General features: G+C 45.3%; 1 protein-coding gene across 1 annotated transcript in view; it reads left to right on the top strand.

Moving 5' to 3' along the window:
- Nucleotides 1–17975, top strand: part of JAKMIP1 (janus kinase and microtubule interacting protein 1) — a 1879738-nt gene that overhangs the window by 1403641 nt on the left and 458122 nt on the right. The window contains 1 exon segment of the mRNA XM_085642441.1: nucleotides 7948–8076. Coding sequence (XP_085498567.1) covers nucleotides 7948–8076 — 129 coding nt within the window.

Below are 17975 nucleotides of genomic sequence, written 5' to 3'. Positions count from 1 at the left end.
CTCTACTACTCTCTACTACTCTCTCTGCTACTCACCCTCTACTACTCTCCACTACTCACTCTCTTCTACTCACTCTCTACTACTCTACTACTCTCTCTACTACTCACTCTCTACTACTCACTCTCTACTACTCTCTCTCTACTACACACTCTCTACTACTCACTCTACTACTCTCTCTCTACTACTCCCTACTACTCACTCTACTACTCACTCTCTACTACTCACTCTCTACTACTCCACTACTCTCTACTAATCACTCTCTACTACTCACTCTGTACTGCTCTTTACTACTCGCTCTCTACTACTCACTCTACTACTCACTCTCTACTACTCTGTACTACTCTCTCTACTACTCACTCTCTAATACTCACTCTCTACTACTCACTCTCTACTACTCTCTACTACTCTCTCTGCTACTCACTCTCTACTACTCTCTACTACTCACTCTCTACTACTCTCGCTCAACTACTCTCTCTCTACTACTCTCTCTCTACTACTCCCTCTCTACTACTCACTCTCTACTACTCTCTACTACTCTCTCTGCTACTCACTCTCTACTACTCTCTACTACTCACTCTCTACTACTCTCGCTCAACTACTCACTCTCTACTACTCTCTCTCTACTACTCACTCTCTACTACTCGCTCTCTACTACTCACTCTCTACTACTCACTCTCTACTACTCACTCTCAACTACTCACTCTCTACTACTCTCTCTACTACTCTCTCTTTACTACTCACTCTGTACTACTCACTCTCTACTACTCTACTACTCACTCTCCACTACTCACTCTCCACTACTCGCTCTACTACTTACTCTCTACTACTCTACTACTCTCTACTACTCTCTCTGCTACTCACTCTCTACTACTCTCTACTACTCACTCTCTTCTACTCACTCTCTACTACTCTACTACTCTCTCTACTACTCACTCTCTACTACTCTCTACTACTCTCTCTCTACTACACACTCTCTACTACTCACTCTACAACTCACTCTCTACTACTCCCTACTACTCACTCTACTACTCACTCTACTACTCACTCTCTACTACTCACTCTCTACTACTCACTCTCTACTACTCTCTACTCATTCTCTACTACTCTCTCTCTACTACTCTCTACTACTCACTCTCTACCACTCACTCTCTACTACTCTCTACTACTCACTCTCTACTACTCACTCTCTACTACTCACTCTCTACTACTCACTCTCGACTACTCACTCTACTACTCGCTGTCTACTACTCTCTACTACTCACTCTCTACTACTCTACACTACTCTCTCTACTACTCACTCTCTTTTACTCACTCTCTACTACTCACTCTCTACTACTCTCTACTACTCTCTCTGCTACTCACTCTCTACTACTCTCTACTACTCACTCTCTACTACTCACTACTACTCTCTCTCTACTACACACTCTACTACTTACTCTCTACTACTCACTCTACTACTCACTCTACTACTCACTCTCTTACTCACTCTACTACTCACTCTCTACTACTCCCTACTACTCACTCTACTACTCACTCTCTACTTCTCTCTACTACTCACTCTCTACTACTCCACTACTCTCTACTAATCACTCTCTACTTCTCACTCTGTACTACTCTCTACTACTCACTCTCTACTACTTTCTACTACTCACTCTCTACTACTCTCTCTCAACTACTCACTCTCTACTACTCTCTCTACTACTCTCAACTACTCACTCTCTACTACTCACTCTCTACTACTCTCTACTACTCACTCTCTACTACTCACTCAACTACTCACTCTCTACTACTCTCTCTACTACTCACTCTCTACTACTCTCTACTACTCACTCTACTACTCTCTACCACTCACTCTCTACTACTCACTCTCTACTACTCTCTACTACTCACTCTACTACTCTCTCTTTACTACTCACTCTGTACTACTCACTCTGTACTACTCACTCTTTACTACTCTACTACTCACTCTCCACTACTCACTCTCTACTACTCGCTCTCTACTACTCACTCTACTACTCACTCTCTACTACTCTCTACTACTCTCTCTGCTACTCACCCTCTACTACTCTCCACTACTCACTCTCTTCTACTCACTCTCTACTACTCTACTACTCTCTCTACTACTCACTCTCTACTACTCACTCGCTACTACTCTCTCTCTACTACACACTCTCTACTGCTCACTCTACTACTCTCTCTCTCTACTACTCCCTACTACTCACTCTACTACTCACTCTCTACTACTCTCTACTACTCACTCTCTACTACTCCACTACTCTCTACTAATCACTCTCTACTACTCACTCTGTACTGCTCTTTACTACTCGCTCTCTACTACTCTCTACTACTCACTCTACTACTCACTCTCTACTACTCTACTACTCTGTACTACTCTCTCTACTACTCACTCTCTACTACTCACTCTCTACTACTCTCTCTGCTACTCACTCTCTACTACTCTCTACTACTCACTCTCTACTACTCTCACTCAACTACTCACTCTACTACTCTCTCTCTACTACTCTCTACTACTCACTCTCTACTACTCTACTACTCTCTACTACTCACTCTCTACTACTCACTCTCAACTACTCACTCTCTACTACTCTCTCTACTACGCACTCTCTACTACTCTCTCTCTACTACTCTCTCTCTACTACTCACTCTCTACTACTCACTCTACTACTCTCTCTTTACTACTCACTCTGTACTACTCACTCTCTACTACTCTACTACTCACTCTCCACTACTCACTCTCTACTACTCGTTCTCTACTACTCACTCAACTACTCACTCTCTACTACTCTCTCTACTACTCACTCTCTACTACTCTCTACTACTCACTCTACTACTCTCTACCACTCACTCTCTACTACTCACTCTCTACTACTCTCTACTACTCACTCTACTACTCTCTCTTTACTACTCACTCTGTACTACTAACTCTGTACTACTCACTCTTCACTACTCTACTACTCACTCTCCACTACTCACTCTCTACTACTCGCTCTCTACTACTCACTCTACTACTCACTCTCTACTACTCTCTACTACTCTCTCTGCTACTCACCCTCTACTACTCTCCACTACTCACTCTCTTCTACTCACTCTCTACTACTCTACTACTCTCTCTACTACTCACTCTCTACTACTCACTCTCTACTACTCTCTCTCTACTACACACTCTCTACTACTCACTCTACTACTCTCTCTCTACTACTCCCTACTACTCACTCTACTACTCACTCTCTACTACTCTCTACTACTCACTCTCTACTACTCCACTACTCTCTACTAATCACTCTCTACTACTCACTCTGTACTGCTCTTTACTACTCGCTCTCTACTACTCACTCTACTACTCACTCTCTACTACTCTACTACTCTGTACTACTCTCTCTACTACTCACTCTCTAATACTCACTCTCTACTACTCACTCTCTACTACTCTCTACTACTCTCTCTGCTACTCACTCTCTACTACTCTCTACTACTCACTCTCTACTACTCTCGCTCAACTACTCACTCTCTACTACTCCCTCTCTACTACTCACTCTCTACTACTCTACTACTCTCTCTGCTACTCACTCTCTACTACTCACTCTCTACTACTCTCGCTCAACTACTCACTCTCTACTACTCTCTCTCTACTACTCGCTCTCTACTACTCGCTCTCTACTACTCACTCTCTACTACGCACTCTCTACTACTCTCTCTCTACTACTCACTCTCTACTACTCACTCTACTACTCTCTCTTTACTACTCACTCTGTACTACTCACTCTCTACTACTCTACTACTCACTCTCCACTACTCACTCTCTACTACTCGCTCTCTACTACTCACTCTACTACTTACTCTCTACTACTCTACTACTCTCTACTACTCTCTCTGCTACTCACTCTCTACTACTCTCTACTACTCACTCTCTTCTACTCACTCTCTACTACTCTACTACTCTCTCTACTATTCACTCTCTACTACTCACTCTCTACTACTCTCTACTACTCTCTCTCTACTACACACTCTCTACTACTCACTCTACTACTCACTCTCTACTACTCCCTACTACTCACTCTACTACTCACTCTACTACTCACTCTACTACTCACTCTCTACTACTCGTTCTCTACTACTCACTCAACTACTCACTCTCTACTACTCTCTCTACTACTCACGCTCTACTACTCTCTACTCATTCTCTACTACTCTCTCTCTACTACTCTCTACTACTCACTCTCTACCACTCACTCTCTACTTACCACTCACTCTCTACTACTCTCTACTACTCACTCTCTACTACTCACTCTCTACTACTCACTCTCGACTACTCACTCTACTACTCGCTGTCTACTACTCTCTACTACTCACTCTCTACTACTCTACACTACTCTCTCTACTACTCACTCTCTTTTACTCACTCTCTACTACTCACTCTCTACTACTCTCTCTGCTACTCACTCTCTACTACTCTCTACTACTCACTACTACTCTCTCTCTACTACACACTCTACTACTTACTCTCTACTACTCACTCTACTACTCACTCTACTACTCACTCTCTTACTCACTCTACTACTCACTCTCTACTACTCCCTACTACTCACTCTACTACTCACTCTCTACTTCTCTCTACTACTCACTCTCTACTACTCCACTACTCTCTACTTCTCACTCTGTACTACTCTCTACTACTCACTCTCTACTACTCACTCTCTACTACTCACTCTCTACTACTCTCTCTCAACTACTCACTCTCTACTACTCTCTCTACTACTCTCAACTACTCACTCTCTACTACTCACTCTCTACTACTCTCTACTACTCACTCTCTACTACTCACTCAACTACTCGCTCTCTACTACTCTCTCTACTACTCTCTCTACTACTCACTCTGTACTACTCTTTACTTCTCTACTACTCACTCTCCACTACTCACTCTCTACTACTCGCTCTCTACTACTCATTCTACTACTCACTCTCTACTACTCTCTACTACTCTCTCTGCTACTCACCCTCTACTACTCTCCACTACTCTCTCTTCTACTCACTCTCTACTACTCTACTACTCTCTCTACTACTCACTCTCTACTACTCACTCTCTACTACTCTCTCTCTACTACACACTCTCTACTACTCACTCTACTACTCTCTCTCTACTACTCCCTACTACTCACTCTACTACTCACTCTCTACTACTCTCTACTACTCACTCTCTACTACTCCACTACTCTCTACTAATCACTCTCTACTACTCACTCTGTACTGCTCTTTACTACTCGCTCTCTACTACTCTCTACTACTCACTCTACTACTCACTCTCTACTACTCTACTACTCTGTACTACTCTCTCTACTACTCACTCTCTAATACTCACTCTCTACTACTCACTCTACTACTCTCTACTACTCTCTCTGCTACTCACTCTCTACTACTCTCTACTACTCACTCTCTACTACTCTCTCTCTACTACTCTCTACTACTCACTCTCTACTACTCACTCTCTACTACTCTACTACTCTCTACTACTCACTCTCTACTACTCACTCTCAACTACTCACTCTCTACTACTCTCTCTACTACGCACTCTCTACTACTCTCTCTACTACTCACTCTCTACTACTCACTCTACTACTCTCTCTTTACTACTCACTCTGTACTACTCACTCTCTACTACTCTACTACTCACTCTCCACTACTCACTCTCTACTACTCGCTCTCTACTACTCACTCTACTACTTACTCTCTACTACCCTACTACTCTCTACTACTCTCTCTGCTACTCACTCTCTACTACTCTCTACTACTCACTCTCTTCTACTCACTCTCTACTACTCTACTACTCTCTCTACTATTCACTCTCTACTACTCACTCTCTACTACTCTCTACTACTCTCTCTCTACTACACACTCCCTACTACTCACTCTACTACTCACTCTACTACTCACTCTCTACTACTCTACTCTATACTACTCTCTCTCTACTACTCACTCTCTACTACTCACTCTCTACTACTCTCTACTCATTCTCCACTACTCTCTCTCTACTACTCTCTACTACTCACTCTCTACTACTCTCTACTACTCACTCTCTACTACTCTCTGCTACTCTCTACTACTCACTCTACTACTCATTCTCTACTACTCATTCTCTACTACTCTTTCTCTGCTACTCAGTCTCCACTACTCACTCTCTACTACTCTCTACTACTCACTCTCTAATACTCGCTCTCTATTACTCTCTACTACTCACTCTCCACTACTCTCTCTACTACTCACTCTCTACTACTCACTCTACTACTCTCTGCTACTCTCTACTACTCTCTCTCTACTCTCTATTACTCATCCTCTACTCTCTACCTCTCTCTACTTCTCTCTACCTCTACCTCTCTACCTCTACCGCTCTACCTCTACGTCTCTACCTCTACACCTCTACCTCTCTACCTCTCTCTACATGCACACATATGCACATATATGCACATGCATTTATATATATGTGTGTGTGTATATATAAACATATATATAATCTGCATATCTATATAAATAGAAATATAAGTGCATGCATACATATACATATATGCATGTTATGTACATGAAATTTTGAAAAACACTAATAAAAGCAAAGCTAAAAAGCCACCTAATTACAAACAGAATTGCTTTAACTTAAACGAGGGCGAGACCTATTGCATTTTCAGTGCTTGTTTACTTTGGTTCCATCAAGAAGGCATTCAGATGTGACACATTTGCCATAAATTCTGAATGGTAGCACTCTAGTTCCTCATTAGATCACTGTAGTAAAGCTACTGCTCACCAGGGAAGTCTGCTGCTGGTATTCAAAGTGCATGTTTCAGTCTGCATGTCAGAACTTTTTAATGAAATAGAAGAGGATTTGAGAAGTCAAAATGTGCCCTAATTTTTCTTTCTGCAGCACTAATCATAATTTCTATGGCAAAATGAACCCCCTCATTTTGTTCCTCTGCAAATTAAATGTTTTAAGTGTTACCACTTTATTCCAATCAAGATGGCTTCAGGTGTGCCATACTTTTGTCACAAGTAAGACTGTTAGCGCTCTAGTTGTTCTTTAAAACACTCTGGGATTTCTGTCATTGGGCTATACTTGGGCTACATCTCGGTGATATTTGTGCTACATTTGGGCTCTTTTGTCTCTGGTGGCCATCTTGGGAGACTTGTTATGAAGTTTCCTAATTTCCTCATTTACTACAGTCTCCTCAGTAGGCATACTGTCAGTTTTTTACTTTGATTCAGTGAAGAAGGCATTCAGATGTGATAAATTCAGAATGTTAGCACTCTAGTTGCTCATTAGATCACTGTAGTAAAGCTACTGCTCACCAGGGAAGTCTGCTGCTGGTATTGAAAGTGCATGTTTCAGTCTGCATGTCAGAATTCTTTAATGAAATAGAAGAGGATTTGAGAAGTCACTCAAAATGTGCCCTAATTTTTCTTTCTGCAGCACTAATCATACATTCTATGGCAAAATGAACCCCCTCATTTTGTTCCTTTTTAAATTAAATGTTTTAAGAGTTACCACTTTATTCCAATCAAGATGGCTTCAGGTGTGCCGTACGTTTATCATAAGTAGTAGTGTTAGTTCTCTAGTTGTTCTTTGGAACACTCTGGGAAGCTGCAGTAGAACACAAAGGAATCAACTGACAGTCTCTGCCCTTGATGGATGTACATGTTTTACTGAGATATGAAGGGTATCGCCCGTTCGACCAAAGTTGGCTGAGGTTCGATTTAAAGCCTTTGATGTAATTTATATATCACTAACAGCAGTACACGATTTTAAATTTGCAAACTCAGCAACAGTGGAATGTTGTATTGCATAAAACAATACAATCATTAGTCTCACTAATATGAGGGCACAATCCAAACAACGATAAACAAACTGCATATTTATCATGTGTCATTTTTGATTGGCATGTCCAGGGCACACCAAAAGAAGAATCTGATTTAAGGTTCCGGCAGCTGACGCGAGAGTACCAAGCCTTGCAGAGGGCATATGCTTTGCTCCAGGAACAAGTGGGAGGAACGTTGGATGCCGAGAGGGAAGCAAGAGTAAGTCCTTCTTTTGTCTTCATGCGAACCATTGTTACCAACATACAGTGCTGTTGTTTTATACATGTACACACTCTCGACTGTTGTAGCAGCATAATCGAAAATATTAATGTGCGTGGCTGCTAGTTCATTACAAATGCGTTCGGTTTAGAAATATACGTAAAAACTATATTTAGAAAAACAAACGTTTACACTCACTCACAGAATGTAAAGCTTGCATGCGTGTAAAGGTAATGAAAGTAGGTAATGCCCTAATTTATACGTGCACGTGCACAATCATACGCATAATTCCTCAACACTGTTTGGAGATACAGCCTCTCAATTTGACTCGTGTAATGTAACATTTTCTTTTATCCATTTGGCCTTGCATGTTTTAGGTCATGCTTAAATTCGCTAAACGCACATGCTATGGCCAGTCACGCATTTGGTATTAGGTAAACATTCAGTGCCCAAACAATTGTACAATTTGAATCTAGCAAATCCTGTTCCTTTTTATTAGAATTCAAAAATCGTTATACACCTTAAAAAGCCATACTCCGTTTTATAAAAGAGCATTCAACTTAAGGACCGGAAAGAAACAATTGGAAACGCAATATTCAAACAATTTGAAACAACTAAAATGGAAGGTTTGCCTTGCTACTATTGTAGGAGCAGCACCAACAATACTGAGCATTTTGTCACCTATTTTGCTCCCAACTACAGCCCCATAAAAGGCCAAAGACTCTAAATCTTTCTTAACCAATCGGGAAAAGATAACAGGGATTCAGTAAATCCTTGTGGGAGCCTTAGCCTTCAACATGAAAGTTGCGATGATCCACCGAATGAGGACACAAACAAGAACTGACGCTGTCTGTGTCCAGGGATGGAGAAGAAGGCAGGACAAAGATCCACCTTGGTGAACCATTGGGTGCTTGCAGGGATGCAAAAAAGATATAGTGCGCACACATGTGCAACTCGCCCCACATTCTCTCATTGCAATGCTCAAGAACAGAGATTAGAGCCAGTGTGTGGTTTCCACAACGTAGCGTTTTTTACTCATATCAACATTTAAAATTGCTTGTAAGCGAGGACCATTAAAAGAACATATATACACCAATAAAACATTATTTTTATATATATCAAAAGCAAGATGGAAGATGGATACACAACTCAAATATCATATTTCACATTTCACTAACGTCCAGCACACATTGTCACGAGTGCCTTCCGCATTTGATATTCAACACGCTTTAACCATTTGGGGTTCGCGCGAGTGCTGCGGCGGTCCCCAGCGTTCTGATGTTGCTTGTGCTCAATTTCTGCCGCAATTCCGGCCCCGCGCCCGTTTCCCACGGCGCCGAGTCTCTGAGGCTACGGTCTGATTGGATTTCCGCCGCAGCCTGGTCGCATTCATCACCATGTGGCATCATCTGTGAAAAGGTTGCCCCTCCGATCCCAACTGTTCGCCTGCTGGGAATCGGAAATCTGTGGGCGATCCAGGAGGGAGACGCCAGCGGCACTTCGCCTTCCAGTCGGCAGCCAAATTGCGATCGAATTGCTGGGGCGCTGTGGCCGAGCCTCTGAGGCTGCCACCTTCAATCATCTCCACGCAGAAGGCAGAATCAGATAAGGAGTTTCCTTCAAATCGCGCGCCAGGTATGTCACTTCAGTACAGAGTCATTTTTAACTATTTAAAGGGTCCCGTGCATTAGCATGCAAGCTGTTAAAATGGCGGCGCCCTGAAGTGCACCTTAAGGTCATTTCTCACCGCTCCTGCTCCTTAATGAAGCAGCTCTACAAACGCCTCCTTAAACCTAAAACTAACTGCATTACTGCACTTGAGAGGATGCTAACCAACGCAGATTACCAATTCATTCTATGCCTGACTCTAAAATGATCCAAGATTTGCCTCACAGTGCCTAACCTTAAGATGGCGCTGCCTCAAAACTTTATTGTCCAAAAACTATCCAGTGTATCATCACAGCTCACATTGCTATGCTGGTAATCTCACCTAACTTCTAATGTACAGGCCACAACCTCATCTAACTCTAAAATGGCGACGACCTAAGACAACCTGATTCACCTCACAGTGCCTGACCTTAAGATGGCGCTGCCTCAATACTCTACTGTCTGAAAACTTTAAAGCATAACATCACAGTCTTCTTTGCTATGCCGGTAGTCTCACCTAACTTCTAAAGTGTAGGCCCCAACTTTATCTGATCCCAACTACACTAGGATCTCTCATGACTCGTTGTTGCTCACCCGAAGACCTCCCTTAATTTCAGACTCGCCTCGCAGTGCTTGATCTAAGATGGCGCGGCCTCAAATCCCTATGGTTTGAAATCTCTACTGATTGACAACACAGTTACATTGTTGTACCCGAAGACCCACCTAACTTTAATATCAGGACCCTGGAAGACTTCTACACCACGCCTGTGTACCCTGAGATTCACATCTGCGCCAGTCCCTAACGATCATGTCCCGTCATGATGTGGTCAGGGTAAAACTCCTATACACTGGCTAACCCCCCCCAACCTCTCCAAAACTGCTGCTAAAGCATTCAAGCACGCCACCCTAAAAAACCACCCTGAGACGCTGATATCCGACCTGCACTTCAACACAGACAGCGGCATTTGCATAAATGACCTAATTTTCTACTCCAGAAGAACCGCTGCCTGGCGCAAATCGTTGGCGTAACTTCTTAATGTTCGTTCAAATAAAAACATTCCCTACGGCACCAAACTCACAATTGCTCCCTCATCCATCCTGCGAGCCGACCTCACCATCACCCTCTACAAAAATGGCATCGTTCTGATCCAAACCTCAACCAATAATCTCAATACATTCGCAGACCTTTTCATCCTCCTCAAAAACCATGTGCACGACACAAATAGGGTAACCAACACCTGCACCAATGATCCACCGTCCTGCCAGCCCATTGTGCCCAGCCACCCGCATACCCCCCTCCTAGGGCTTCCACTGTAGCTCTTCCTATTCCCCCCCAGCATGCCCACTGACCCCCACCATAGGCACTCCCCTATACCCTCGATCCCCTCCCTCCCAACTCCCCCCACCAACTTGGAGACTGGTACGCTCCCAATGACCCCGGACTCAGTTCGATCTAGCCCTCCAATGGCTCCCACCACTGATCACCCTCACCATTATAGCTCGTCCCCCGGCACCTCTTACAGAGCCGCCCCTAGACCTCCGACTCCCTCCCCGCCAGCCACCCACCTAAATCACGAGCTAGGTACCCTTCCAAAAACCCCGGAGTCTGCTCAAACCAATCCACCTCCCCTTCCGCCCTTACATGCCCCTTGGACTGCTCCTTAACCTCTGACCCCCTCCCCGCTAGCACCCCCAGCTTATACTAATCTTGAAACTCTGCACTCCAGAGCTGCTAAACTCACCCAAAGCATTCATAGCTCCATCCTGGACCTTATGAACCTCCTTCACCTTGCCGAGCTTTCCCTTGCTAACCTCAAGCCACCGCATACCTCCCCCACACCGAACACCAAGCCCCCCAAGCACCCACTCCCGCTACCTCTGAGACATCTCCGCCTGCGCAAACAACCTTGCCACCTCTCAGAGGAGGAATCCCAAGCTCTCGCACTCTTCTACAACTCTACCACCGCCACCTCTAATCCTCTAGACCTCACGGGAAACGAAATCCTAGCCATCCTCCAAGACCACAACTCTGTCTAAGCCACCCCCCGTCCACTAGATAAGAGTCCTGAACACCCCATCAACACGGTCACCATCAACCCCAACAGGCCTGCTACCCTCCATAACAAAAGTGTGGTAAAAACAACCTCGCACATGTACCTCTGTCCGTCCTGACTCATGACACTCTACCAGACCCCCCCTATCTAGTCTTTTAATCAACTGCCGCTCAGCAGTCAAGCATGCCGCTGATATTGCTGACCTCATCTTGAACAAAAACCTTCACCTAGCCATACTAACGGAATCGTGGCTCAATGAATACTCTTCCCCTTGCCTGGACTTATTAGTCCCTCCCAACTACAACATCGCCAGACTGAACAGACATTCCAACAGGAAAGGAGGCGGCATTGCCTGCATCTACCGTTCCTCCCTTCTTGTCACAGAACTCTCGACAGAATCCACCGACTCATGCGAATACCTCGCACTCTCCATCTGCAGCAACTCACTACACCTTTGCAACTTGCAAATTGTTTACCACCCTCCAGGTTCAAACGATTCTTTCACCAATCACCTCTTGGAAATCATCACAACCAAGATTTCCTCCAATGCCATAGAGATTTTCCTGGGTGATTTCAACCTGCACTGGAAGGACACTAAAGATCCCTATGTCGACGCCATCAAAGACCTCCTAACCGACCAAGCCCTGACCCAAGCCTGCTCTCTGCCAACCCACTCAAAAGGCGCCATCCTTGACTGGATCATTTCTAAGGAATCCTCAGTCAAGCTTATCTCCATAGACCCATGTGACTGGTGTGACCACCACTCCATCTCCTTCATTTTACCCGGGACTCGCAAGACAAAGACGCCGCATACGGTGATTCCCAAACGCTGGATCAAAGACACTAAGAACGTCGACCTTATGAAACTAGAGGCTCGCTGCAAATCTGACCTCCCCCCCCTTCGAACATAACCACGGTCAGAGACCTCAATGAACATTACTCTTTGTCCATTTCAAACATTCTGGACGACCTTGCCCCTCTAAAACTAAAAAGAACACAAATCAAAAACAGAAAGCCTTGGTTCACTGGTTCCCTCAACATGGAGAGAAGATCCCTACGGCAATCTGAAAGAATCTGGAGACAACACCCCTCTGCTACGCATCTAAAACTTCTCCGACAGGCGAGAAACGGCTACAAAAAGCACATCCTCAATTCCCAAAAAGATTATTTCAGATCGGAATTGGGGAATGCCAAGAATAGACCCCGCAAGCTCTTTGAACTGGTAAAATACCAATCTCATAAATTGGCCAAAACACTGAAAGAATATCGTCAGAGGAATTCTCCTCCTTCTTCGCTGATAAAATCACGGCATTAGGAATTGAACTCAGTACCGCCACCTACTCTCAACCCCTTCCTGACCTGCCCCCTTTTTCTGCACTACCCCCTCTGGCCTCACCTAGAAACCAAGCCCGCTGGACTGACTTCGAATAATATAACGAAGACTCCATCTCCAAAATCCTCTCTACCTTAAACCCTAATAACCACTTTAATGACCCACTACCTTCCAACTGCCTCGCTGCCGCCTCCCAATCCATCGTTCCTTGCTGGACTACAATAATCAACGCCTCTCTCCAGCAGGGTTCGATTCCGGACCCTTTGAAAGCCGGCCAAGTCCTCCCTATTTAAAAAAAATCATTACTGGATTCAGCCTCCCCTGACAATTTCAGACCTATTTCCAATATACCGCTATTAGCCAAAGTATTGGAGAAGTGTGTACAACAGCAACTAAGTCAGCACATCAACAACTTCCACCTACTTGATAACTTCCAATCTGGATTCAGACCAGGGCACAGCACTGAAACCACTATGCTCCACATCGTGGACGATGACCTCCAAGCCCTAGACCAAGGCAAAACCTGCCTGCTAATCCTCCTTGATCTATCTTCCGCCTTCGATACGGTCAACCATGAAAAACTACTTGAACGCCTCAGAGTCAGGATGGGTCTGGATGGCGTAGTCCTAGAATGGTTCAAGTCCTTCCTCCACAACCGCTCCCAGAGATTCCTCATCAACGGCAACCTATCAGCTCCCACCCCGGTCACGGTTGGAGTCCCCCTAGTCTCAACCCTGTCCCCCACCCTCTTTAATCTTTACTTAGCGCCACTCACTGAAATTCTTCTTACCGCCAACATCTCCTACCATATGTATGCGGACGATACCCAAATATACATCAATATCTCTTCACTCGAGGAGATCCTCTCACTGAATGAGACCCTAAAACTGACTGTCCAATGGCTAGCCAATAACCAACTCAAACTTAATGCAAAGCAAACTGAATTTCTCCTAATCTCCCCTTCAAAAGCCAATTTGAAGAGATTCAGATATGGATCAAGGTCATCAAAGCCCTGAACTGCCCGCCAACCATTGTGGACTCTGCCAAATCCTGGGCATAATCCTCGACTGTAACCTGAACATGCGAGTCCACATTAACTCGATGGCTAAAGCAGCCAGATTCCACCTGAGCTACCTATGAAAGCTGAAACCTTTCATCGATGCTCCTGACTTAAAAATGGCAGTTCAAGCACTAGTCATCTCTAGACTGGAAAATGGCTGTTCCACCCTCACTGGATTACCCAAGATCTCCTTAGCACCTCTAAAACCCTGCCTCAACGCGGTCGCCAGACTACTCACAGGCACCAGGAAATTCGACCACATCTCCCTACACATGAAAGCGCTGAACTGGCTCCCTCTTGAGGCCAGAATCCAGTTGAAACTGGCATGCATTACACACAAGGCTCTATACACAAACTCCACCGCTTATCTGGCACAGAAACTTGTGGTATCAGGAGGAAGCAGGAACTCCCGGTCTGCTAGAAACCTTTTACTCCAACCCGCCTTCTTTCAGAAAATACAAACCTACCATAGGGTATTCACCGGAGCAGCACCAAGAATTTGGAACTCCTTTCCACCCGCCATCAGAAGAATCCCTTCTCTAGTACGTTTCAAAAAGGAGGCCAAATCCTTCCTCATGGGTAAATTCCTCGTCTAAGGCTTGCCCTCAACTACCATATAGTGCCAGTTGAATCTAAGACTATCGTTTCTTCCACAGATCACCAATTCTCCCCGACGAAAATATGTGGGAACTTTGTTTTTACTGACTCTAACTATGATTGTAACCATACACCTGTATCCTCCTTTTTCCCTATGTTCTCAGCACCCCGGCCCTCGCCTTCCTTTGTTGATTCTGTATATTTCTGCACTTTAAACGTGTTGTTTGTTCACCGCTCTATACCGTGTAAAGCGCTCTGATACCCTCACGGGTCAAGTTCGCGCTCTATAAAACACAAAAATAAAAAATAAAAAAAATAAATAGATCCGCGTTGCACAGTTTGCCAGCAGGCCCCACCTTGCAACAGCCTCTCTCCCCCAGGTACCACCCAGGGCATCCATGCCCCCTTCCTAAAGGGAATGTACAGGAAAATCATTGGGACAACTTTACCACATCTCCATCTCCTCCAATCGGAGAGAACAACCATAAACTTAAAACAGGGCACTGCATAGCGCATCGGCCCACTGGGGTACCTGACCACAGGTGTAATCCCCAAAGTTCCAAAACCTGGCATCGCTGGGTAGGGCAGGAGAGTCCAAGGATCACCAGCAGGTCAGCCCTACCCCGCCTGCCCGGTGCCCACACAAATCATACCTCGCTAAGGGGGCAGTCCAGTCCCAGAATCAGAACTGTTGTGTACCCCCCTTTATTATCTGCCAGGGACACCGCCAGCTATGGGGTGGGTGGGTGGTTGACGCGCGCCAGCTGATCCTGGTCCACAGCAGAGCAGGCGTGATGCAAAGGGACAAAGAGGAAGCTCTCCGTGGTGTGCTGGCTTTAATAGTCCAGAGGCTTTGTTGCGCCCCCTGATGATGTCACCGGATGACCTTCCATCGCCACTTCCTGTGCAAGACTCCCGCCCGTGGCGCGACTGGGACTAGTAAGGAGCCTGTAGCTGATGACGGCCATAGGCCGCCTCTCAGGAGCCACGTAACACACCATCTACTGGGGTGCCTGCGTTGTGACCAGCCTCCAGTCAAATCCCATCCAAAACCAACTCCAGGTGACTGTGTGTAGGGCTGAAAGGTCCAGGACCCCCGGCAGGTCAAACCCCTTTCCCTCCAGCCATGCCTGGGCACCCACTAACATTACTGGCTGACGTCAGCTATTGCTCTTTAGCTTGAGAAATCTCCTAGCATTAATGGATCCGACCCCATACTCCCAAGCAACCTGACTTTAACATGCTTATTACTAAGAACACCTATTGTAGTGGACTCAAAATAAATACATAAATGGCTGACATCCTCCCAAAAATAAGCCAGTTATCGGCTGTCCAATGTTGGACTATGGACAGAGTGCTATGTCTGTTTACCTACATTGTAATTTTGTAGCTAATTATAAGTAGAACTCACATGCACTGCCCAGGACCTCACATCCTGCTCTACATGCATTCCTTCCCACATTGCCTTTCAATGCTGATCACTGCGATTGTTAGTTTGCCCACAGTGTGCTGGTACTAGAGAGAATTTGTCTCGACTAGTGTGTGACTTATTTCGTGGGTTGCTTTGAGCAGGCGCCTACCCACAACTAGAGGAGGGGCGCTCTTAGATCAGGGCAGGAGCCTTGGTCTGGCCCCATCGGAAATCCATGGATGGGCCTGAGACTCATGCCACATACTGTACACGTGCTCAACTCCCAGCTCTGTCCACCGGCAAGGGCGATTAAGTGATTTCCCCAGAATCATAGGATGTTGGGTATATGCCGGGATACGATCCCCACCTCCCTAGTAGGCAGCTGTGACTGCTGCCCCAGTCCTTTGCCCTATACTGTGTTATCCAACAACACTGTGTTCCCCATAATTAACTTAGCTTCTCCAATTCGGCAGGCCTATTTCTGAAATAAATCCGTAGGATGAAATGGTCGAAGGTTCCACGAGCCAGGCTTGCAACCCCGACCTGAACTACAGGCAGATATCTATACAAAATACCTATTGTACTTGTTAGGAGTACCGGGAACTCCTGTTGTTGTAATGAACATCAGAAGATCACTAATGATCATTTGAATCAGCAGTAATTGAAAGGGATTTGTACTCTCAATATTAAATGTAGACGTTTTATCTACGAACACCGCACATTTTGTATATACAGCATTTAAAGCTTACATGAACATCATGCACACGCCAATAAGAATAGCAATTAAGCAGTAATATGCGTCTAGAAAGGTTACGCAGTGTGGCCCCTTTGCCCACGCCTGATCCCCGCCAAGGACATCTACAGTAATTACCCTGAAGTGAAGTCCACGAGCACAGTGATGATCTCATTGACGCGCACCAGCTGATCCTGGTCCACAGCAGAGCAGGCATGATGCAAAGGGACAAAGAGGAAGCTCTCTGTGGCGTGCTGGCTTTAATTGTCCAGAGGCTTTGTTGCGCTTCCTGATGACATCACCGGATGACTTCTTGTGCCGGACCAAGGCTCCCGCCCGTGGCGCGACTAAGGGTGCCCCTCCACTAGTTGCGGGGTGCACCTGCTCAGTAGCCGGGTTGGGACCACAGGGAAACTAGGGATAACCACATTTTTATGGTGCAGTGATCTTGGACCAACTAGTACACTTTGGTCTTTCCTGCATTTTTGGTTGGGAGGATCTGGGTATTACACCTGCTAGGAATTGGTACCAAATCCTCCTCCTTTGTGAAGTCTGTGATTACGGGACAAATTCCTGTTTAGCCTCGGGTTTAAGCGGTAGTGATGGATTGGAGGCAGTGTTGTTGTGCTGATCTTGATTTGCACAGATTCCATTCAAGAAATGAATCCCATGCTGTTGGCCACAATGTGAAAGGTACCTGAAAAAGTGAACCGGTTATATGGCGCTAATTTTGTATTATTTACAGCAAGTTGACAATTTGTATTTTCACAAATCCAGGATGTCATTCTCGTGGTGCTGGGGTATGTTGAGGTAAATTCTATCGGGGTGCAAAACACTGTGTAGTTAAGTTTGCACAATAGTCTAATTCCAGCAGATTGGCTGGTGAGGTTGGGCTTAGTAAGTGTCAGGCTCACCTGAGGTCTCCGCATTGACAGGAGGCAGGAGTCTGATGAAAAGATCCCAACTTCCCTCCACCACTGGACCACCCAACAAGGTCAAAGTGGTACCAGTAAATAGGGGGAAGATGGGAGACAAGGGAAGGAGAAGTAGAGGCAGGGCAGGTC

Source organism: Triturus cristatus, chromosome 2_2 (genome assembly GCF_964204655.1).
Source record: "Triturus cristatus chromosome 2_2, aTriCri1.1, whole genome shotgun sequence".
Classification (NCBI taxonomy): Eukaryota; Metazoa; Chordata; class Amphibia; order Caudata; family Salamandridae; genus Triturus; species Triturus cristatus.
This window is presented reverse-complemented; position numbering and strand designations above follow the sequence as displayed.